This window comes from Mercenaria mercenaria, chromosome 2, assembly GCF_021730395.1.
Source record: "Mercenaria mercenaria strain notata chromosome 2, MADL_Memer_1, whole genome shotgun sequence".
NCBI classification, from domain to species: domain Eukaryota; kingdom Metazoa; phylum Mollusca; class Bivalvia; order Venerida; family Veneridae; genus Mercenaria; species Mercenaria mercenaria.
The window spans coordinates 72,373,506-72,396,707 of record NC_069362.1 but is presented as its reverse complement, the minus strand read 5'-3'; the positions used below and the strand labels follow the sequence as shown (position 1 = coordinate 72,396,707).

General features: G+C 36.0%; 1 protein-coding gene across 2 annotated transcripts in view; it reads left to right on the top strand.

Annotated features, from left to right (window-relative positions):
• Positions 1 to 23,202, top strand: part of LOC123564296 (DNA-directed RNA polymerase III subunit RPC1-like) — a 105,493-nt gene that overhangs the window by 33,123 nt on the left and 49,168 nt on the right. For both annotated transcript variants that reach the window (XM_045357767.2, XM_053536928.1), the window contains exons 9-23: positions 2,222 to 2,299; positions 2,676 to 2,813; positions 3,201 to 3,352; positions 4,764 to 4,905; positions 5,599 to 5,739; positions 9,587 to 9,656; positions 10,154 to 10,281; positions 10,785 to 10,920; positions 11,277 to 11,441; positions 15,436 to 15,520; positions 17,797 to 17,884; positions 19,756 to 19,867; positions 20,231 to 20,344; positions 21,463 to 21,620; positions 22,319 to 22,474. In XM_045357767.2, the coding sequence (XP_045213702.1) occupies positions 2,222 to 2,299; positions 2,676 to 2,813; positions 3,201 to 3,352; positions 4,764 to 4,905; positions 5,599 to 5,739; positions 9,587 to 9,656; positions 10,154 to 10,281; positions 10,785 to 10,920; positions 11,277 to 11,441; positions 15,436 to 15,520; positions 17,797 to 17,884; positions 19,756 to 19,867; positions 20,231 to 20,344; positions 21,463 to 21,620; positions 22,319 to 22,474 (1,863 nt within the window). The remainder of the gene's footprint in view (positions 1 to 2,221; positions 2,300 to 2,675; positions 2,814 to 3,200; positions 3,353 to 4,763; positions 4,906 to 5,598; positions 5,740 to 9,586; positions 9,657 to 10,153; positions 10,282 to 10,784; positions 10,921 to 11,276; positions 11,442 to 15,435; positions 15,521 to 17,796; positions 17,885 to 19,755; positions 19,868 to 20,230; positions 20,345 to 21,462; positions 21,621 to 22,318; positions 22,475 to 23,202) is intronic.

Sequence of the window (23,202 nt, the reverse complement as noted above, 5' to 3'; positions counted from 1 at the left end):
TACAGAACAGAAGAAAACTAATAAGCTGATTTCTAGTTAAAATAAAAGAGCACCCGGTTAAATAAAACTAGCACGCTATTCAGTTACAACATTTAAATTAATAAACTAATTTATTATTTCTACCACCAAAGGATACACTCAAGGATACAAGGAGTATCTTCAAGCTTGTATGGCCAGGGAATACCCACCTGCTATGACAAATGACCACTGAATTTTCACAAAGACTTATTCACTAGATATAAAGTTCACTTGTTCCCTAAATTGCTATATAAACACTCAAGAAATTACACATCTTACACTTTCACTTTCAAGAAGGAAGCAGCTGAGCAGCAGTCTCAAGCGCATGCGCAAATAATCCCGCGAAATTTTACGGAAATGACCGGAAACTTACGAAGTCTCACAGACCACAAAAATCATCAAAAAACTATCAAAAACAACTGCCAAAGTCACGAATCGTCAGCCGACCCTTTAAACAAACGACGCTTTAAATGTTTTCCCCGTTCAATTGACTCCGGATGCCTAAAATTCGGAAATACAACTTCGCGCGCAATCGAGGGTCCCCTTTTCCCTGACCCGCACCGCCGCGATTTCCAACCGCTATTTCCAAACGAATTCCACACCCAGCACCGAAATCAATCCTGCCGACAACGCCAATAAAGCGCCCCGTTTGTTATTAACCACACACGCGTGACTATAACCCTTATAATCCCCTAAAAACCCTTAAATACTGCTGCGCAGCTGCAATGCATGAAATGTACAATTCTCCAAGATGGCGGTCTCCCAGAATCCCCAATGTTCGACGCTAAAACCCGTTACACGGTACGGTACCGTATATTCTCCTAAAAGGTCAATGACCACTACAAATCTCTGCCATAGTAATACACACATGTTCACGCTTTCCTCATGTCTACTTGTAAGCAGAATTTAGTTGACAACAGTTAATCCTTTTAGGTAGGGTATTCAGTATTTGTACACATCCTCATTACACATTAGAAGAATCATAACGAGAGATGTCTCGACTGAAGGCTTGTCAGTAAAATGGATTTTCTATTTAAGAAATGGTATATTGTCTAAATTCTGGTAAGGATTATGAGGCTTGATGCTGTGATCTTGTACAGTTGTACCCAAAATCTGTGTGAAGTGTCAATCAAGTCAGAGATAGTAATTTCCATGCAAAATTTTAACCTGCATTTTGCAAATGCAAAAAGGAGCATAACTTTGCCAAAATACAATTCAGAGTAATGGGACATGCACCTTTCACCATATTTTATCCACTTCGATAACTTGTATAAAGTTTCAATTCAATATCTGTATTGGCTTTAGAGAGAGGGCAATTTGTATCCCAGATATTCTAAGTCAAAGAGGAGGATAATTTTGTTAAATTTCATGTAAGAGTTATGGGACTTGATGCCATAACTTTGTGTTATTACCCGAAAGACAGGTGTAAATTTTTAAACTTTAAACAGTATCTGCAATGGTTAAACTCAAGATATTGTACACTTTGAAAAGCTTTAACCGATTTCTAAGTTAAAAAGGGGCATAATTCTGGAAATATTGCAGTTAGAGATACACAACTTGTCACACTAATGTACATTGTCACTATGAGGAATAAAGCAAGTTGCAACTGAATATCCTAAGTGACGAAAAAGATATTGGACTTCAGGAAAGCTTAAACAATGTGGACGTCAGCTACAACGCTGGGGCGAGTGCAGTTGAACTGTGTGTTCTTCAAATAGTCGAGCTAAAAATGAACACATAGTTTACTATTTGTTTGGCTACAAATAATTAATTTAAAGGTGGTCAATCATGTTCTAGCAGTTTTTATATCATTTTTCAGTGTCAGTATATTCTGATAGAGACTTCCACACATATTTTGATAATTTATTAGAATATCTTGCAAATTCCTATGTCAGTAGGTGGTTTGTACACAGCATGCACTCTTTATTGATTTTTGAGAGAAAAAATTTTGCTAAAAAATGTAAATGAATCACTGTAAGACTTACGTTTGTGCAGAACATTACAAGTTACGTTTGTGCAGAACTCTACAAGTTGTGTTTGTGCAGAACTCTACAAGTTACGTTTGTGCAGAACTTAACGAGTTATGTTTTGTGCAGAACTTTATGAGCTATGTTTATTCAGAACTTTATGAGTTATGTTTGTGCAGATCATAACATTAGTCATGTTTGTGCAGAACTGTATGAGTTATGTTTGTTTGTTACAGGAAGACTGGGACTTTCTACAGTTACAGGTGGCGTTACTTTACAACAGTGAAACTTCAGGAATACCCTTACACATGCAGGTATCTACTGACATGTTAATAATGTTATGTAATGGTCTTTATAAATATTGGTATAGTTATTTGTTGTCAAATGAAATATTAAATATTTCATAAAGATGAATATGAAATATTTTAGAGGATAAAAGATTATTTGATTACATGTATATTCGATTATTTAAAATAATGCTTCCATAACATCACAAACTTTGATTTTATCTGTAGAATGTTTTATTGTACTTTAACATTTTTATTACTGGCAAAATAATATTGTCAGTGAAGTTTTTAATATATTGTTTTATTTCAAAGGTAGCTAGATAGAAGCAAAAACATAGTAAAACTTCATTTAAATTCTTAGAATTTATTTGTGATGTAAAAAATTGATCCATTATATTTTTAGCCAAAGAAGTACACAAGAGGCTTTGTTCAGAGATTAAAAGGGAAGCAAGGACGTTTCCGTGGTAACTTGTCTGGTAAAAGAGTAGACTTTTCAGGCAGGACAGTTATCTCCCCTGATCCTAACATGGGAATTGATCAAGTAAGTTGCGTTATCCAGTTAATCTTCACTTAGCTCTTGTAAATGCAGCAGTAGTTTCACACAGATTTGATGTAATGAGTTCTGCTAACATTAAACAGCTTCAATAATGTAATATTTCAGATGTATAGGCATTCGTAAATGAACTATAACATTCCATAGTTTCTGTCATTTTTGTTTGTTCTTTACTTTAAATAAAGCTGTTTGAATGAAATTTTGTGTCCATTTGAATATATTTGTTCACAGAAAACACATTCTGTAATATAGTGTATATTGAAAGTTTAATTTAGAATAGTTAGTACTAGAGGTAAGTATTGGACAAAAAGATTTGATAGTTTTTTAAAAAAACACATGCAGAATCTTGTAGTTTCACTGAAACACGATTTTTAGGTTGCTGTTCCAATACATGTTGCCAAGGTGATGACCTATCCAGAGAAGGTCAATCACGCTAACATTGAGCTCATGAGAAAACTGATTGTGAATGGATGTGATGTCCATCCGGGTGCTAATTTCATACAGCAAAGACATACAAATATCAAAAGGTAGTTCTATAATAAAATTCTTTATTGCTTTAATAATTTGCTATAAAGATCTCTATTTAAAACATGGAGCTATATGTACAAAATTTCTCATGAGCAGATTTGTGGCCAGTTGGTCTGTGTACAGGTAGGAATGGATATTTTCAGAAATCTTGTATCACGGTATGTTATGATTTGGCGTGTCATTATTTGAAATGGTATGTTTTAAATGAACTCCAAAGTGGAACTGTACATGTATTTCCCAATCTGTCATACTGGCACCACAGCGTGTTATGCTATAAAGATTATCAAATATACTCGAAAAAATTTACGAACAAACAATTGCAAGAGATATAATTTTCGCAAGCATACAGTATTTATATCCAGTTAATAGAGTAACACATCTGCCATATCAGTCAAAGACATGCCAGATTTGCTCTGACAAATATATAGATACAGCAAAATATCATATTTTATCATATAACAGCTTTTTTTTTTGGCTAACCAACATGGTTCTTCTGACTGCTGTAGAACAGAATGTATATGACATACACACCACCCATAAATGTAGTGAAGTGTAGTTTAAGCTTTAACAGTACCCTGTTTTACGTTACAAAAAAAGTTCACAGTTACAAAATTGGACGAAAGTTTACACAAATTATGCCAATTGTTTTAACCCTTAACATGCTAAATTTCTATAATGAACTTGTCCATCTTTCAATTTGGACAGTACCATTAACTGTTAAAAGGGGTGCATACCAAAAAGACACTGACTGAATGGCGAACAGTGCAGATGTGCAGGCTGATCATGATCTGCACTGGTCTCAAAGGCAGAATCAATCGTGTCCAGCATGATAAGGGTTAAATAGCCGTCCTGAGAGCTGGTTATATATTGAAGTTCAAAGTGATGTATTTTCCTTTTTTAGTGCACACATTATACATCATTAGGAACACTGTTGTATGGTAGAGTGTCAGTTCTGAAATATTTTACCACAATATGCATCTTTTTACAACCGAATCATAATGTACCAGTATATCGGTAATACCAAACATTCCTGTGGCCAGGTGGTAAGATTTTAGGTTAAAATTTACTTAATAAATTTGTACATATATATTTGCTTGATGACTCTACAAGCTTGTATTTGACGACATTATATGCTTGTGATCTGATTGTCTTCAGGTATCACCCAACTTAACAAAATACCTTTGGTTTTGTTTACTAGTATTATCAGAAGTACCTGACAGTCTTTCACATAATTTTGACCCTAAGACATGTTTTTAAAGAATGCATGTTACAAATCATACTGTGGACTTTGATATGGCATACAGAAACAAGTTTCTGATTTCAGATGATGCTTTTATGTTATCATACACTACTTGTTTTAGTTAATGGTAATGAGAAAATGAAACATTTAACTTGATTGACTTAATTTAGATTTTTACGCTATGGTAATCGGGAGAAGATAGCGAGAGAATTGAAGCCAGGTGACACAGTAGAAAGACACATGATGGATGGGGATATTGTCCTCTTTAACAGACAACCTTCACTACACAAACTCAGTATTCAGGCATTCTTTGTAAGTATTTGGACTAATGTCAAACCTTTAAGACCATGATTTGGAGAGTCAAATACTGAAATAGTCATTATTATGATTTAATAAAAAAATGAAGCAAATGGTGAATAAACTTTACTGTGAGGTGGACTCTCTTTAGAGGCGATGCGTAGTGTAGGTTGAACTGTATGTTGCATTTGAAAGGTTCCTCAATCATATATACAGTCTCAATCATATATACATTCTGACAAACTTTTGCTGTTTCTTGATTTGCGTGTGTATTAATTGTAATGGCCTTTAACCATTCAGTGTGACATTATTTTATAAAGCTCGCTTATTTTGAGTGTATGCAAAGTTTTGATACCCATCTATTGCAAATTTGCCACATTTAGATAAAGGTGAATTTGTACGGTACATTCTTCTTCAGTAAGCATTGTTTTCTCAATGAATGATACTGTGGGCCATTCAATGTTGAGTTCGCCACTTTCAGGCCAAGGTGAAGCCACATGAGACATCTTGTTACAGTGAGTGTCGCTGCCTGATTTTTCTACTTTCAGGCCAAGGTGAAGCCACACAGGATATTTCGTTTAAACAAATGTTGCTGTAATCCATTCAATGCTGATTTTGTTACTTCCAGGCAAAGGGGAAGCCACACAGGACATTTCGTTTAAATACGTGTTGCTATAATCTATTCAATGCTGGTCTTGTCACTTTCAGGCCAAGGTGAAGCCACACAGGACATTTCGTTTCAATGAGTGTTGCTGTAACCCATTCAATGCTGATTTTGATGGAGATGAAATGAACCTACATCTACCACAGACAGAGGAAGCCAAGGCTGAGGCGATCATTCTAATGGGGGTATGACATAATGTGTAACTATTTCAATAATTTTCTTCTAGTAAAAAGGAGAAGAGTTTGAACATTCTCAATCTGTAAATAACAAGGGTATTTCAGTATACATTAATTTATTTAAAGGTAGTTGTGTATAAGTTTCATTATCAGCTTTTCAGCTATTTATTCATGAGTTTTATGTGATATGCTTTAAATGAACACTTGTATCAAACGGACACCCAACGACCTGTATAAAACCTGTGTCAAGCGGACTCCCAACAACCTAGAATTGTACCAGAGGTTCGAACCTGGCACTTCAGCTAGCGGGTATATGTTGACTCGAAAAGTTGACGCTCCAAGAGCTTACTTTGCTGACCAATGAATAGCATGCTACTTAATAAACATAAATAACAATCGAAGACTTGATGATATTTATTTGTACCTAGGAATACAGTATGTGGAGTTATTGGCTGCAGAAATGTCTTAAATTAAAATATTTGTTGAAGCTCCGGGGAGACCCAGAATACCGTAACTAATGAAAATGGCAAACTGCGCCCTATGTTGAAACATAGTGACGTGACCCAGATGTTCGCACCAACGCGCAACTGTTGACAGCAGCCAGAGTCTGGCCCTTATACCCAGTCCTCCAAAAACCAGTCCCGGGCGTTAACCACGCCCTAGGCCTCCCCTTCATACATGAAGGTGGAGGGGGGTTCCAACGTTACCCAGAAGTGAACCCCGTGATAAAACCATTTACCACCACAGGTAAAACCATGAACTACTAGTAAACTGTGCAGACCATAACTCGAAGCCAAACCATTTTGGCATAACCATTAACTGCCAAAGCCGTACCTGTGGTAGACAAGCATGTATTGAAACTATGTCAGGGTGGAAGAAAGAGCCAGGCCATTACCCCTCAAGCTGCATTTTAGTCTCCCCGGGCCGCCACAGATAATCCTTGACCTTCTTAAGGATTATTCATCCTTATTATTGTTGGGCTTTGTGATGCATTTCTGCTGTATGTACCTCACTATGTATTGAGTTTATTTGAGCAGTGAATACTGCCTGTCTGAAGGAGCTGAAAGGAAATATATACCTTCTCACTATGGTATCAACTAATTATCCATCCAAAATTATTACTGAAATTTTCTGCCTCTTAAGATCATTTTGATAAAATTGTGTTTAATTTTTCCTCATCAGAATTTTTATGCCCCCACTTTGGCGGGGGGGGGGGGGGGGGGGGGGGGGGGGGGCGCATATAGATTTGCTCTTGTCCGTCTGTCCTTCCGTCCATCCGTCCGTCCTTCCAAGAATGTTGTGTCGCGCCTAGCTCCAAAAGTATTTGACATAGAGTCACAAAACTTTACAGGAATGTTGGTCACCATATGTAGTTATGCACCTGGGGTTTTGCGTCCGGATTCATTCAGTCATGTAGAAGTTATGGCCCCTGACTTTGTAAAAATTGGTCATTTTAGTGTTGTGTCGCGCCTAGCTCCAAAAGTATTTGACATAGAGTCACAAAACTTTACAGGAATGTTGGTCAGCATGTGTAGTTGTGCATCTGGGGTTTCACGTCAGGATTCATCCAGTCATATAGGAGTTATGGCCCCTGACTTAGAAAAAAATTGGTCATTTTAATGTTGTGTCGCGCGTAGCTCCAAAAGTATTTGACCTAGAGTCACCAAAGTTTACAGGAGTGTTGGTCAGCATGTGCAGTTGTGCACCTAGGGTTTCGCGTCCGGATTCATTCAGTCTTGTAGGAGTTATAGCCCCTGACTTAGTTAAAAATTGGTCATTTTAATGTTGTGTCGTGTGTAGCTCCAAAAGTATTTGACCTAGAGTCACCAAAGTTTACAGGAATATTGGTCAGCATGTGCAGTTGTGCACCTGGGGTTTCGTGTCCGGATTCATTCAGTATTGTAGGAGTTATGGCCCCTGACCTGGGAAAAAATTGTCATTAGCATTGCTCAGGTGAGTTTTTCTGATCGCTCGATGTCTGGCGTCCGTCTGTCGTCTGTCTGTCGTCTGTCAACATTTAGCTTGTGTATGCGATAGAGGCTGTATTTTTCAACTGATCTTCATGAATTTTGATCAGAATGATTACCTTGATGAAATCTAGGCCGAGTTCGAAAATGGGTCTTCTGGGGTCAAAAACTAGGTCACTAGGTCAAATCAAGGAATAACCTTGTGTATGCGATAGGGGCTGTATTTTTCAATTGATCTTCATGAAATTATGTCAGAATGATTACCTTGATGAAATCTAGGCCAGGTTCGAAAATGAGTCACCTGGGGTCAAAAACTAGGTCACTAGGTCAAATCAAGGAAAAACCTTGTGTATGCGATAGAGGCTGTATTTTTCATTTTATCTTCATGAATTTTGGTCAGAATGATTACCTTGATGAAATCTAGGCCGAGTTCGAAAATAGGTCATCTGGGATCAAAAACTAGGTCACTAGGTCAAATCAAGGAAAAACCTTATGTATGCGATAGAGGCTGTATTTTTCAATTGATCTTCATGAAATTTTGTCAGAATGATTACCTTGATGAAATCTAGGCCAATTTCGAAAATGGGTCAAACGGGGTCAAAAACTAGGTCACCAGGTCAAATCAAGGAAAAACCTTGTGTATGCAATAGAGGCTGTATTTTTCATTTTATCTTCATGAATTTTTGTCAGAATGATTACCTTGATGAAATCTAGGCCGAGTTTGAAAATGGGTTATCTGGGATTAAAAAGTAGGTCACTAGGTCAAATCAAAGAAAAACCTTGTGTATGCGATAGAGGCTGTATTTTTCAACTGATCTTCATGAAATTTTGTCAGAATGATAACCTTGATGAAATCTAGGCCAGTTTTGAATATGGGTCATCAGGGATCAAAAACTATGTCACTAGGTCAAATCAAATAAAAACCTTGGATATGCAATAGGGGCTGCATTTTACACCAGATCTTCATGAAATTTAATCAGAATGTTTGTCTATATGAAATCTAGGTGGAGTTTGAATATGGATTATCTGGGGTAAAAAACTAGGTCACCCTGTCAAATTAAAGAAAAACCTTGTTTATGCAATAGGGGCTGCATTTTACACTGGATTCTCATAAAATTTAGTCAGAATGATTGCCTTGACGAAATCTAGGTCGAATTAGAATATGGATCATCTGTGGTCAAAAACTAGGTGACTAAGTCAAATCAAAGAAAAACCTTTGTATATGCAATAGAGACTGTATTTTTCAATTGATCTTCATGAAATTTGGTCAGAATAATAGCCTTGGTGAAATAAAGGTCAAATTTGAATATGGGTCATCTGGGGTCAAAAACTAGGTCGCTAGGGATATATCAAAGAAAAACGTTTTGTATGCAATAGAGGCTGTATTTTTCAATCGAGGTTGATAAAATTTAGTCAGGATGATTGCCTTGATCAAATCTAGGTCAAATTCGAATGCGGGTCATCTTAGCTCAAAAACTAGGTCACTAGGTCAAATTGAAGAAAATGCTTGTTTACACTTAAGAGACCATATTTTTGATCCAATCTTAATGAAAATTGGTCAGAATATTTGTTTCCATGAAATCACTATGTCAAACATGTTTACACTGTTATGGTATGTCTATCAGGTGAGCGACCTAGGGCCATCTTGGCCCTCTTGTTTTAATGTCATGTAGTGGGGGCATCTGTGTCCCATGGACACATTTCTAGTTTTTATTCCATTTATCTGTTTCTTGGTTTTGAAGTAATTTCAGTTCCAGATAAGTTATTGCTATGGTGTCACCTTAAAGAAAGAAAGAACGTCTGATATCTTTTTGTAAAGGGGGTTCTGATATCTTTTTGTAAAGGGGGTAAAATCAGCTTCTACAAGTGAATTGATTTATATTTTTCAGTCTAAAGCTAATATTGTCACACCAAGGAATGGAGAACCTTTAATTGCTGCTATTCAAGATTTCATAACTGGTGAGTATCTGTATTTTATACAAGAACTTTAATGAAGTGATTTATAAGGACTTGTGGTTATGTTAATTGAAACCTTCCAGTTGGCTCAATAGTTAGATCTCAAGACTAGTAATCCAGAGGCCATAAATTTGATCTGGATGCATGGCATAGGTTCTGTATGAAAGTTTGACAAAAGGCAGTAATCATTCATCCTCCACATTCCAGTCATGGGGAGAAGTTACCAGTTTATTGAGAACAAGTCAGTTCTGGTGCAGAATCAAGGAAAAACTGGTTAATTGTAAACTGATCTCTGTTACATACCTGAAATACTGTTGTAAAATGATGGTAATTACAGTGATACAGATGAACAAATCTTAATTGAGATAATGAACAGACATGCTGTAGTTTTAGATACTTGTTTAATGGTAAATAGTTCCTTTTACGCTTATTCTGACAATTAAGAAATATGTTGTTATGTAAACACTTAGTGACATGTTTATGTGTTGCCAATATTGCAGGCGGCTACCTGATTACACAGAAGAATGTGTTCTTTGATAGAGCTCGAACTTGTCAGCTGATTGCATCAATGTTAGCATCAAATGATGAAACAATGAAAATAGATCTTCCACCACCTTGTATTTGGAAGGTAATTCTGTCTGCATGCAATCTCATTTCATTTACCTGGCCTTTGTGTGTAAAACTTTTACCAAATTCTTCTGTACTGCAGGTTGCAAGTGGGCTAGTGTCAAACCTTGACGTGCATATGATTTTACATTTCCGATATACTGGCAGTTATTTTTGAAAAAGTAATTGTAGTTGAAATATACTGAAAGTAAGAGTGAAGCAATCCCTGGTTAATACATACTTAATGTGAAATCATTACCATTTTTTATTGATTTCACCAATTGGTTAATCTATGAAACTAAACTCTAACAAACAACTAAAATTCCATCCATTTAATCTTTAAACCCACAAATTTATGTCTTGCAAGAATATCTGTTTTGGGTTGAACGCAAGGAATTAGATGCCAAAGGAATTAATAAAAGATTTTACAGTGTATCAAACCCACAGATTCAGGTACATGAGTACTAGTCATGATTGCATGAAAATTGAATGAATGAGTTTACGTGTCATGTTGAATATTTTCAGCCGGCCAAGTTATGGTCCGGGAAGCAGATATTCAGTGTTCTGCTACGCCCCAACAAACAGAACCCAGTGAAGGCAAACCTGAGAACCAAGGGCAAAAATTACAGCTCTGGGGAAGACATGTGTGTCAATGATTCTTGTATGTATGAACACCTACTTTATTATAAATTAATAAGAATTTACTATATGTATTTGGTTACAAGTTTAAAGTTCAATGATAGTCAGTACTACATTATAGAGGGTGCTAACTATGTAAAATTGATTGGCCCTGTGGTCAATCTTGAAAAGAGTGTTTCAAGACAATGCATATGTAATTTCTCGTCTTTTACTTACGTTCTATGTAGATGAAAGTTATACAGCATAAAAGCATATAGAAGTACACGTAATAGTTCTAATTCAATGAACATAGTTTGCTGAACATATTTCCTTTACATGCATTAAAACAAACATCATATACTTAAAACATCATTGTTTATACATGTAATTCACTTTCAGTTGTTGTGATCAGGAACAGTGAGCTGTTGTGTGGTTCTATGGACAAGGGAACTCTAGGTGGAGGTTCCAAAAACAACATCTTTTATGTGATATTACGTGACTATGGTGAGATCTACACAGCCAAATGTCTGGCAAGACTGGCTAGGCTCTGTCCAGCATATCTCAGTAAGTAAGATTTGATACTACCTCTCTGTGGCAAGATCTTCATAGGCAAATGTCAAGGGCTGTCTGTGGCTGAGTGGTAAAGGTCACTGACTTTAAATCACTTGCCCCTCACCACTGTGTTTGAAACCTTGCTTGTGAGAAGACCATCCAGCTGGCTTACAGAAGGTTGATGGTTCTACACAGGTGCCCGCTTATGCCTAAAATAATGTTTCAAGAAGCACCTAGGATCTTCCTTCAGCATGAAAATCGAGAAATTGGCATATAACCTATAATTGTGTCAGAGTGAAGTTAAATCCAACAAAAATGTCCTACATATCTCAATAAGTAACTTGCATGATACTATAGGACTGTGGTGAAACTTACATAGTCAAATGTTTTGCAAGGGTAGCTAGACTCTGTGCTGCATATCTCTGTAAGTTATACATCTTTAAAACTATTTGGAATATGACATGATAAGACTTTATACAATTATTGACTTTTTCATAGGTTGATATCAGGATTTATCAATCCGAAAAGAGTTATATTCACCGAGCGGAAGGTTTTATTTTTTACTTCCAAAGGATCTTCTTATAGACATTATTGATGTCCTGTTGCCTTGTGTGAGTGATTCATGGTTAATTTGACGATTATATTGTGATGTCCGTTTTGAAAAAAAAAAATTCTTATTTCTCCTTTATATTCACTTCTGTTTTATTAACAACTCATTCCATGAGTATCACTAAACTATAGTAAATGATAGGCTATCAGTCTTTACAACATCTAGATAGGGTAGCAAAAAAAACAACACATTAAATCATAATTCACCTTCCAATCAAAATACAGGTCCAGATTTTTAGCCCACCATCATCAGATGGTGGGCAATTCAAATCACTCTGCGTCCGTGGTCCGTCCTTCCTTCCGTCCATCCTTCTGTCCGTTAACAATTTCTCGTTATCGCATCTCCTCAGAAACTACAAGGGGGATTTTACTAAACTTTGTCAGAATGATGTATTGGTACCCTAGTTGTGTCCCCCTGAAAATCAGACTGGTTCAAACATTCTTTAGTGAGTTATGGCCCTTTGTTTATTTCTATAATTTACATAGATTTATATAGGGAAAAACTTGAAAATCTTCTTGTCCAAAACCACAGAGCCTAGGGCTTTGATATTTGGTATGAAGCATCATCTAGTGGTCCTCTGCCAAACTGATTCAAATTATTTCCCTGGGGTCTAATGTGGCCCCGCCCCGGGGGTCACATGGTTTATATAGACTTACATAGGGAAAAACTTTGAAAACCCTCTTATTCAAAAACACAGGGCCTAGGGCTTTGATATTTTGTATGCGACATTATCTAGTGGTCTTCTACTAAGATTGTTCAAATTATTCCCCTAGGGTCAAATATGGCCCCGCCCCGGGGGTCACATTGTTTACATAGACTTATATAGGGAAAAGCTTTAGGGCTTTAGCATTTGTAATGTAGCATCATCTATAAGTTCTCTACCAAGTTTGTTCAAATCATCCCCTAGGGTCAATTATGGCCCCGCCCTGGGGGTCACTTGGTTCATATAGACTTATATAGGGAAAAGCTTTTAAAATCTTCTTGTCAATAACCTACAACATTTAAGTTTGGACCACATGTATGGTTTTGAGTGGCAAGATGAACCTTGACATGAGTTGACCTTGATTTTGACCTAGTGACCTACTTTCACATTTCTGTAGCTACAGCCTTCAAATTTGGACCACATGCATAGTTTTGTGCACAGAAAAAAACTTTGACCTTGATATTGACCTGGTGACCTACTTCCACATTTTTGAAGGTACAGGCTTCAAATCTGGACCACATACATAGTTCTGTGTTCCGAAATAAAATTTGACCTTGATTTTGACCTTGTGACCTAAATTCACATTTCTCAAGCTACAGCCTTCAAATTTGGACCACATGCATGGTTTTGTGTTCCGAAATGAAATTTGACCTTCATTTTGACCTAGTGACCTACTTCCACATTTCTCAAGCTACAGCCTTCAAATTTGGACCACATGCATAATTTTGTGTACCGAAACGAACTTTGACCTTTACATTGACCTAGTGACCTACTTTCAAATTCTTGAAGGTACAGGCTTCAAATTTGGACCACATGCATAGTTCTGTGTTCCAAAATAAAATTTGACTTTGATTTTGACCTAGTGACCTACTTTAACATTTCTCAAGCTACAGCCTTCAAATTTGGACCACATGCATAGTTTTGTGTACAAAGAACTTTGTCCTTGAAATTGATCTAGTGACCTACTTTCACATTTCTCAAAGTACAGCTTTCGAATTTGGATCACATGCACAGTGTTGTGTACGCAAATGAAATTTGACCTTGAGCTAGTCAATAAGTCTTGAAATTTGGAACACTCAAAAATGGCACATTGGTGGGCGCCAAGAGTGATCTCTTGTAATTTAAAATGTCCTTTAATCCAAAAAATATGACAGAGATGAATAGAGTTAATTTTGATCTTTACCCTCAGAAAACTGACTTTCTGCTTTAACTGAATATTCCTTTTTAGCTTGTCTGATTTTTGAAAAAAAATCTACAAGGTATTATAGTCACTTGATTTTCTGCATCGGCATTGGTTAAATTTTTTGTTTAGGTCCACCTTTTCTCAAAAACTATAAGGGCTATTCCTTTGAAACTTTGCACACTTGTTTATCATCATTAGGGACTACATAGGCCAAGAACCATAACTCTAATAAGCAATTTGTAAGAATTATGGCCCTTTTTGTACTTAGAAAATTTGATTTTCTTGGTTAATTTTTTTGTTTAGGTCCATTTTTTCCCAAAATATATAAGAGCTATAGCTTTGAAACTTTGCACACTTGTTTATCATCATAAGATAAATAAGTAGACCAAGAACCAGAACTCTAACCCGCATTTTTAGAATTATGGCCCTTTTTGTACTAAGAAAATTTGAATTTCTTGGTTTAAACCTTTTTTTAGGTCCACTTTACTTGAATACTATAAGAACACTAACTTTAAAACTTTGCAGACTTGTTTATCATCATAAGGTGAGTATGTAGGCCAAGAGCCATAAGTCTGATATGCATTTTGTCTGAATTATAGCCCTTTATGTACTTAGAAAATTTGAATTTCTTTTTATTTAGGTCCATTTCCTTTGAATTCTATTAGAGCTATCGCTTTGAAACTTTGTACACTTGTTTATTATCATTAGATTAGTAAGTAGGTCAAGAACCATAATTCTCTCTTGCATTTTGTCAGAATTTGGGCCTTTTTAACTTAGAAAATCAGTATTTCTTGGTCGTTTTTTGTTTAAGTTCACTTTGAATACTTACAAAACATGGTTAATTATTTAATGCAGTAAGGTGTTATAATTGCTGTGCAAACAATTCACACTTTAACTGGCATAAATACAGTATGTAGACACAAGCCGACTGCTGCTCAATTAATGTCAAAAAGCCGCTTTTCTTTGATTTGAGATTTATGAGAAGTTTCCACCAATCAGGTTCTGTTAATAATTCAGTCCGCAGCATCAACATGCCTGCCGCCATTACTGGTAAATATTGCTGGGAAAAAATCCGAAATTTAACAGCGACTTATACACTGGAACTTAAATTTTCTGACCATTTCCAGAGCAGAAATTGGGTGCGAACTATACATTACCGTGACCAATACACCCGAAAATGCAGTACTATAGCTTTGAAACTTCGTACATTTTTTGTCATCAGTTAAGACGAGTTAGAACTTAGAAGGTCAAGAACTATAACTCTTTTCTTGCATATTGTCCAGCACTTACAGACAAGCAATGGCACCCGTATGCGTATCTCTTGTTGATATTTGGCTGCCATTTTATTTATATTTTTGCGGAAAAAAGTCAGATCACACATGTAGTGTCACACAAAGAGTTGCCCTGAATATTATTCCATCAATGTTATTTGTAGGAAAATATGTGGTTCTTTTTCTTTATATATAGAAAACACATAGCGAATGTAAATATAATGGAATGTTTTACACAGGTAATCGAGGATTTTCTATTGGTATTGGTGATGTGACACCTGGTTATGGTCTGCTGAAAGCCAAGTACCAGCTGCTGGATGATGGGTAATGTATTCATACTCATAACATCAGTTAATAGAACAGACCAGAGTTCTGTTGAGATGTTAGGATAAACTGCTATTCTGTTGTAAAAAGATTATGTTGTTGCTTAGACCCAGACAGACATGAAAACCTAATGAAACTGAGTTTAGTCATTAGGCTAGCAGTTACAGAAACATGTCCTATTAAAGAGAATTCCTATAGTTTTTTTCCTTTCATAGAATTTTTTTAAATTCACATAACTGATAGGAAAATTTTTGCTGAAAACAATGAACAAATAAAAACAATAGGTCACCAGGCTTGTTTTTGTGAAAAATTGTTTTGAACACACCCACTGTTGCTGAAACTGCCAGCGATTTTTCAACATTTTCATAATTTTCTGCTTTTTTATAAATACCAACCAAAATATACATCCAGGAAGCAAAATACGGATTTTTCTTTTTGCAGATTTTATTATATACTTATTTGATATCATAGTCGTATTTGTAATACTCTATCCTTACAATAATGGGTACAAATGAAAAACAAATATTGTTTCATATTTACTTTTGTGAACTTTTTTCAATGAAAAATACCCATAGTGAAGAATATTTTTTTTAATTTTGAAAAAACTCTTTCATAGAATTTTTTCTTTTTCTTCTTGTGTATAGATAATTGTATTGTGAGCATAAAAATGGCTAAAAATGTATGGGTCACCAGGCTAAATTTTATGTTAAGACCGCTAGAATACAACACCTGTTCGGACGGAAATGGCGCGAACCTGGCCAAATTGATTACATGTATGTCTGCTAAAAGTTAAAAAAAAGTTTTAAAAATTCCTAATTCTTTCTATAATTGAATACTAAATAATCTGAAAGGTGATATTCTCTTATCAGTACTAAATCAATTATCTTACATTATATGAACAACACTGTCTTTGTACTAAATTGCGATGTGAAAACACAACCACAAAAATAGCAAGATACCTGTCAGGCATGATACTTGTCAATACAACAAAAACCAGTATCAACATTTGATTACTGATATAACTTATCAAAAATGTTATTTCATTCAAAATTCCTCATATTTAAGATTGTCTGTAACATGTTTCAACAAATGTTGACTTCAGTTCAGTTTTCCATAGAAAGTGTCGGCTGCGCAGAAAGATGCGCATAAAAAACTATAGGAATTCCCTTTAAGTGATAAAATTCATTGTCATTTCATGACAGTGGCAGGATCTAATTTAAGCATTTTCAGCTTATATCTATGTCTCTCTTTCAAGAAGATGGGGTATTTTGTTTCGATCATTGTCTGTCTGTTGGTCGCTCTGGCAGTCTATAGACCATTTAGTTTTCTATCATTAAATGGACAATGCTTGGTGTCACACTTAATTGGATGATTACTTGTGGTCAGGAGATGACTCATACTGTTTTAGGGGTCAGCACGTCAAAATTAAGATTACAGTGATCTTGAGACTGAAATCAGTGTCTCCTCAGTAACTAAAGAACCGTTTGGCATACAGTAAACTCCATAGGCTCATTGTCTTTGATCATTGAATAACCCATATTTTTTGGGGTCTGTAAGCTAAGGTCAAGGGGTGATACTGACCTTGAGACTGAATAATGCTTTGGCCTACATTCATCAAACATAGGATGATAGCCTGTTGACAGTTGATGACCCCTATCATTTTGGTTGCCAGTAGACCGATGGTCAAGGTCACAGTACCTCTAGACTTAAAATAGTTTCCGCTCAGTAATCAAAGAATAACTTTGTTGTCAATCTTCATGGGATGTTTGCCTTAGTATGTAGATGAACCCAGTTGTTTTTTCGTCAAACGTCATGGTCACAGCATACAAATTTACATACTTGCTTTTGACACACCATCATGGCGGACATATGTTAGTGTTCACGTCCATATACATTTTTAGGTTTTTCACACAGAAATGAGCTAAAATGTACATTGAAATGAAAATTTCCCTAGTACAAATAACAGACATTTTGCTTAAGAAAGGAACAAGAATCAGACCCTGATTGATATTGAACAATACAGGGAGTGATGTTACTGAGTCTGGCTGGTGTACCGTGAAAGAAATAACTTTAAAAATAGTTTATTTGTATTTAACAATTTGTGCTGCATGTACTTCCAGTTTTCTTAGGTAATGTGTACAAAAATCTCCAGTCAAGAAAAAAAGCAGTGGGAACACTGTACATTTGTATATATTTTACAAACAGTTCTCAATCAGAAATGTTCATATTAACATCACAGATACATGATATTAAGAGAACACAAATTGTTCTTTCAGTTACTCTAAATGTGATCGTTACATAAAGGATCTGGAGGAAGGCAAACTACCTACACAACCAGGCTGTACTGAGGAGGAGACCCTTGAAGTATGATAACTTAATTACACATAATTTATTGCAATTTTGGAAAGCTAACAGCTTGGATTAACTATTACTTCAATCTCCTAAAATTATTGAAAAGTTTATGCAAAGAAGGACTAAGCTATTATTTCATGGGGTTTACAACATTGTTATTCTGAAAGATTTTTTATCCCAGATATGCAGAGACAAATTTTAGCTCGACTATTCGAAGAATACTGTAAGTGTAAAAATATTCGCGGGTTTCAAATTTTCGCGATATTCGCGGTGATCGGCAGTCCGCAAATTCATGATTACCGTGATTATTTCTACACAATTTTCTACTTATAAGTCATATTTTCGAACAAATGTGAACTATCTCAATCTAGTCTGTAAAACTATGCATGAGCTGTCATTATACATTTGTACCTTCATGTACCTTCATGTATATAATGAATATAAACAGCTTGTTAGTTATTGTAATTTATTAAATTATTGAAGAAAACAATTATTGTTCTTTCATGTTATGTTTTACTAAAACACTTGCAAACATGCACAAATAAAAAGTGTCAAACACGGCATTCAAAACCATCAAACAAATCTTGGCAAACACGATTAAATGATCATTAGATCACTTTCTATCAGCTGTGAAAACAGTTGCTATTTCGATATAATTTCTGTTGTTGATTTAATCGATTTTCAGTTAAATCCTTTTATAAACTGCCCAGGTATTTTTGTTTGCATAATTTTTGATGATGCTCAACAGATGTTGACTATGATAAATACCCCTTTGATTGTTTGTATATGTAGGTGTTGATTGAAACACAATTGTTATGTCTATAAACTATCAGAGTTTATAGTGTGTCACGGCTTATGTACCTATGACTGATCCGTGACGTTGTCCCTATTCGTCCGTGTTTTATACGGGTTAAAACTCTTGTAGTAGCCTCCCTTGAGTGGATATTTTGCCGTGCGCTTATTTATGATTTAAAGCTTTTATCTCCGCAAATTCAAAATTGCGCGAATACATCTGCGATGCTGAAAATGGACTGTTCCGCAAAAATTTTTCTCCGCGAATTCATATACACTTACAGTAGTCTAGCTATTCGACTCACCCTGGCATCGGTGTTGGCGGCAGCGTCACACCTTGGTTAAAGTTTTGCATTCAAGTACATATGGCTATCATTTAAAGGCATATAGCTTTGAAACATATATTTTCTTTTTCTAGGTCAATTACCAACCTCACTGGGTCAAGTCCCATAACTCTGACATGTGCTAAATTATGTCCCCTTTTGGACTTAGAAAATCCTGGTTAATGTTTTACATGCAAGTTACTTTCTCCAAAACTAATGCAGATATTGAATTGAAACTTCACATGTGTCTTCGGGGTTATAAAACTAGGTTATAGCATCAAGTCCCATAACTCTAACATGGATTTTGGCCAAATTATGTCCCCTTTTGAACTAAAAACTTCTGGTTAAAGTTTTGCTTGCAAGTTATTATCTCCAAAACTAATGCAGATACTGGATTGAAACTCTATAGATATTTTAACATTTAGGGTAATATTCCTGCTTCTGGGACAATAATTTGAATAGCTCTTGTTTAAAACAGTTTTCATTTGGTTATGAATTACATTAGGTTTGACAGGCATACTTTAAACACTGTCAGCATAGTTTATACATACGTTTCAATTTGGCATCACAAAGCATGCTTTCTGTTGGCAGAATCTGTTAAAATGTATCTATCTTGTGAAGTGAAATAGGTAAACAAGCAATACTAATGGAGAACCTTAATCAGTGAAATACTCTGGTCACCATGTCAATGTGATTCACCAGAAATTAAAATACAATTGTTATATAAGTGTTCAAATACTGTAAATATTTGCTGGTATAATTTGCTAGGCTGTGATATTGCGAGAGTTGTCTGTGATTCGGGACCATGCAGGAAAGGCGTGTCTGCGTGAGTTACACTCGAGCAACAGTCCACTCACTATGGCAGTATGTGGATCAAAAGGTAACTTCAGTTTTCCTCACATATGCAAAAAACATCAGGTTTGAATAATGAATGTGCTTGTTGCATTTAGACTTGACTCTTTGAAAATAACTGAACTAACGTAGCACTTAGAAAATGGTAAAAATTAAGTTAGGGGTAATTTCTTTTCTGATAGGTATATGTCTGGTAGATTCTATGATTTTATTTCCACAATCTTGTCTCAGTTGAAATTCATTCTTTTAAAAGTACATATTATTTTCTCATTTAAGGTCCTGATATAGTTTACCTCTATGCATTTCATATATAATCTTAAACAACAGAAGATCGAGTATCAAACTTGTTTTTGTTTCAAGCATTACAATTTTATTATTTCTGTCCTTGCAGGATCATTTATCAATATATCCCAGATGATAGCATGTGTAGGACAGCAGGCAATCAGTGGTAAACGTGTTCCCAATGGATTTGAGGATCGGGCACTACCTCACTTTGAGAGACACTGTATGTGATTTACTATATATTTTAAATTCATTGTTCAGTTTCATAAATTAAGTCTAGGGAGACTTAGTTAAAAATGGAAGATGGTTTGGATTAATTAGGGCATTATTCAATATCTTTCTTTTGGCAGAGAATATGGTAATATAATTTATATTGTGTAACATTTTTATGCCCCCAAAGGTGGGCATATTAAATTCGCACTGTCCATGCGTCTGTCCATCTGAGCACACGATTGGTACCTTAGGTGGTAGGAGGTGTGGCCTAGGACAATAGAAATCCTTTGTATTCAATCCGTAACCACTTAATTCTTTTGTTCCTTAAGTGGTCATTCTATGGTTTTCAAACAATGGAATGACCACCTAATACACGAATCGTATGGGAGGACGTGCGTGCGTCCGTGTAAATTCTTGTCCGGGCTGTAACTCTGCCATCCATAAAGGGATTTTGAAATAACTTGGCATAAATGTTCACCATAATGAGATGATGTGTCATGCACAAGACCAAGACCCCTACCTCCAAGGTCAAGGTCACACTTAGAGGTCAAATGTTAAAACAGGGTCTGTTTCGTGTCTGGTCCATAACTCTGCCATCCATGAAGGGATTTTGAAATAACTTGGCATAAATGTTTACCATAATGAGACGATATGTCTTGCGCAAGACCCAGACCCCTAGCTCCAAGGTCAAGGTCAGACTTAGAAGTCAAAGGTAAACAGGGTCTGTTTCATGTCCGGTTCATAACTCTGCCATTCATCAAGGGATTTTGAAATTACTTGGCATAAATGTTCCCCATAATGAGACGATATGTCATGCGCAAGATCCAGACCCCTAGCTCTAAGGTCAAGGTCACACTTAGAGGTTAAAGGTTAACATGGTCTGTTTCTTGTCCGGTCCATAACTCTGTGAACGATGAAGGGATTTTAAAATTACTTGGCATAAATGCTCAGGGGTATTTGTCACTAATAGTGACAGCTCTTGTTAACTTTGCAATAATCTTGTGTAGATTTAGTTTTAATGTATGCCTGACTACATTCTTTGTCATTTCACAGTCTGAAATTATAGTCTGTTACAAAAACCAATGTGAATGGCTGCAAATATACTGACATAAAAGTTTGTATTTGTAGCAAAGGATCCGTCAGCCCGTGGGTTTGTAGAGAACAGTTTTTACAGCGGTTTGACTCCTACTGAGTTCTTTTTCCACACTATGGGAGGTCGAGAAGGTCTCGTTGACACTGCTGTTAAAACTGCAGAAACTGGATATATGCAAAGGCGTCTAGTCAAGGTTAGTTCCAAAACCTATCATGTGAAGAAATATTTCTATAGGTATTGTTAAACAATGACATGGGAAAGCATTGTTACTTTGTTTTTTGCTCTGAAAATGTTTTGTTTTATTACAACATTGTTTCTTGTCCTCTCACTCTCTCCTTTAAGAAGGTTTTCAGTATATCGTTTAGATATGTGGAATTGAATTTATTCTTATAAGAAATCAAAGACAAGGCCAAGCTGTAATAACATAGTTAGAATATTGGAAAAGTTACATAGTATCAGCTTGCCCACTAAGATCTGAAAGGAGAGAACAAAACTCTGTATAAGAATATGAACCGAGTGGTGTAAGTAGAGTATATGACAGTGAGTTTAGTGCTAAGAGTAGTGCGTAAGATTATCAAATGTGTGGTTGTGACTCCATTTCTCAAGCAAGGTGAAGGTTCTTCATGATGATTTGACAGAATAAAGTGTGTTTGAAGTGATAGTCCTTCACTGCAGATTATCGTGGGTAAGTTGTCGGTTACTTGTGGAGAACAAACCAGTACTGGAACAGAATCCTGGAAAACTTGTTAACTGACTACTTATTAAATAACTGAAATATTGTTGGAAAGTTGCGTTAAAGCCAATATCAGACACAAAGTAATTCATTATGCTGTATTATAGGAACATAGAGTATACCTGCAGTTTATACCATTATGTATGTTACCATTGCAGAGTTTAGAAGATCTGTGTTCACATTATGACATGACAGTACGTAATTCAACCAGTGATATTGTACAGTTTGTGTATGGAGCAGATGGACTGGATCCAGCAGCTATGGAGGGCAAAGATAGGCCAGTTGATTTCAGACGGGTATACGATCATGTCAGGGTGAGTTGCTTAATCGTGTTTAAAGTGCTGTTCCCCAGATAAGTTAATGATATGATACAAGGCACAGACACACTTTTAAAATAAACAAACAATTCAATGTTTATGGCGACCTATCCTATTGGCTCTTGCGTCTACATCCATAGCTTGTTTAAAAGTTTTGATGCACTGATGCTTCAAACTTAGAAAAGCTGTTCCTTAACATCAACCACATCATATGGCACAAGGGCAATAACTCTGGTTCCAGTATTTCATGAATTACGCTCCCTTTTTACTTAGAATTTCAGGTAAAAGATTTGATGCACTTCCATTCTGTCTCTGTTATTATGTCTCCCCCAGGAGACATATTGTTTTTGCCCTGTCCGTCCGTCCGTACGTCACACTTCATTTCCGAGCAATAACTGGAGAACCATTTGACCTAGAACCTTCAAACTTCATAGGGTTGTAGGGCTGCTGGAGTAGACGACCCCTATTGTTTTTGGGGTCACTCCGTCAAAGGTCAAGGTCACAGGGGCCTGAACATTGAAAACCATTTCCGATCAATAACTAGAGAACCACTTGACCCAGAATGTTGAAACTTCATAGGATGATTGATCATGAAGAGTAGATGACCCCTATTGATTTTGGGGTCACTCCGTCAAAGGTCAAGGTCACAGGGGCCTGAACATTGAAAACCATTTCCGATCAATAACTAGAGAACCACTTGACCCTGAATGTTGAATCTTCATAGG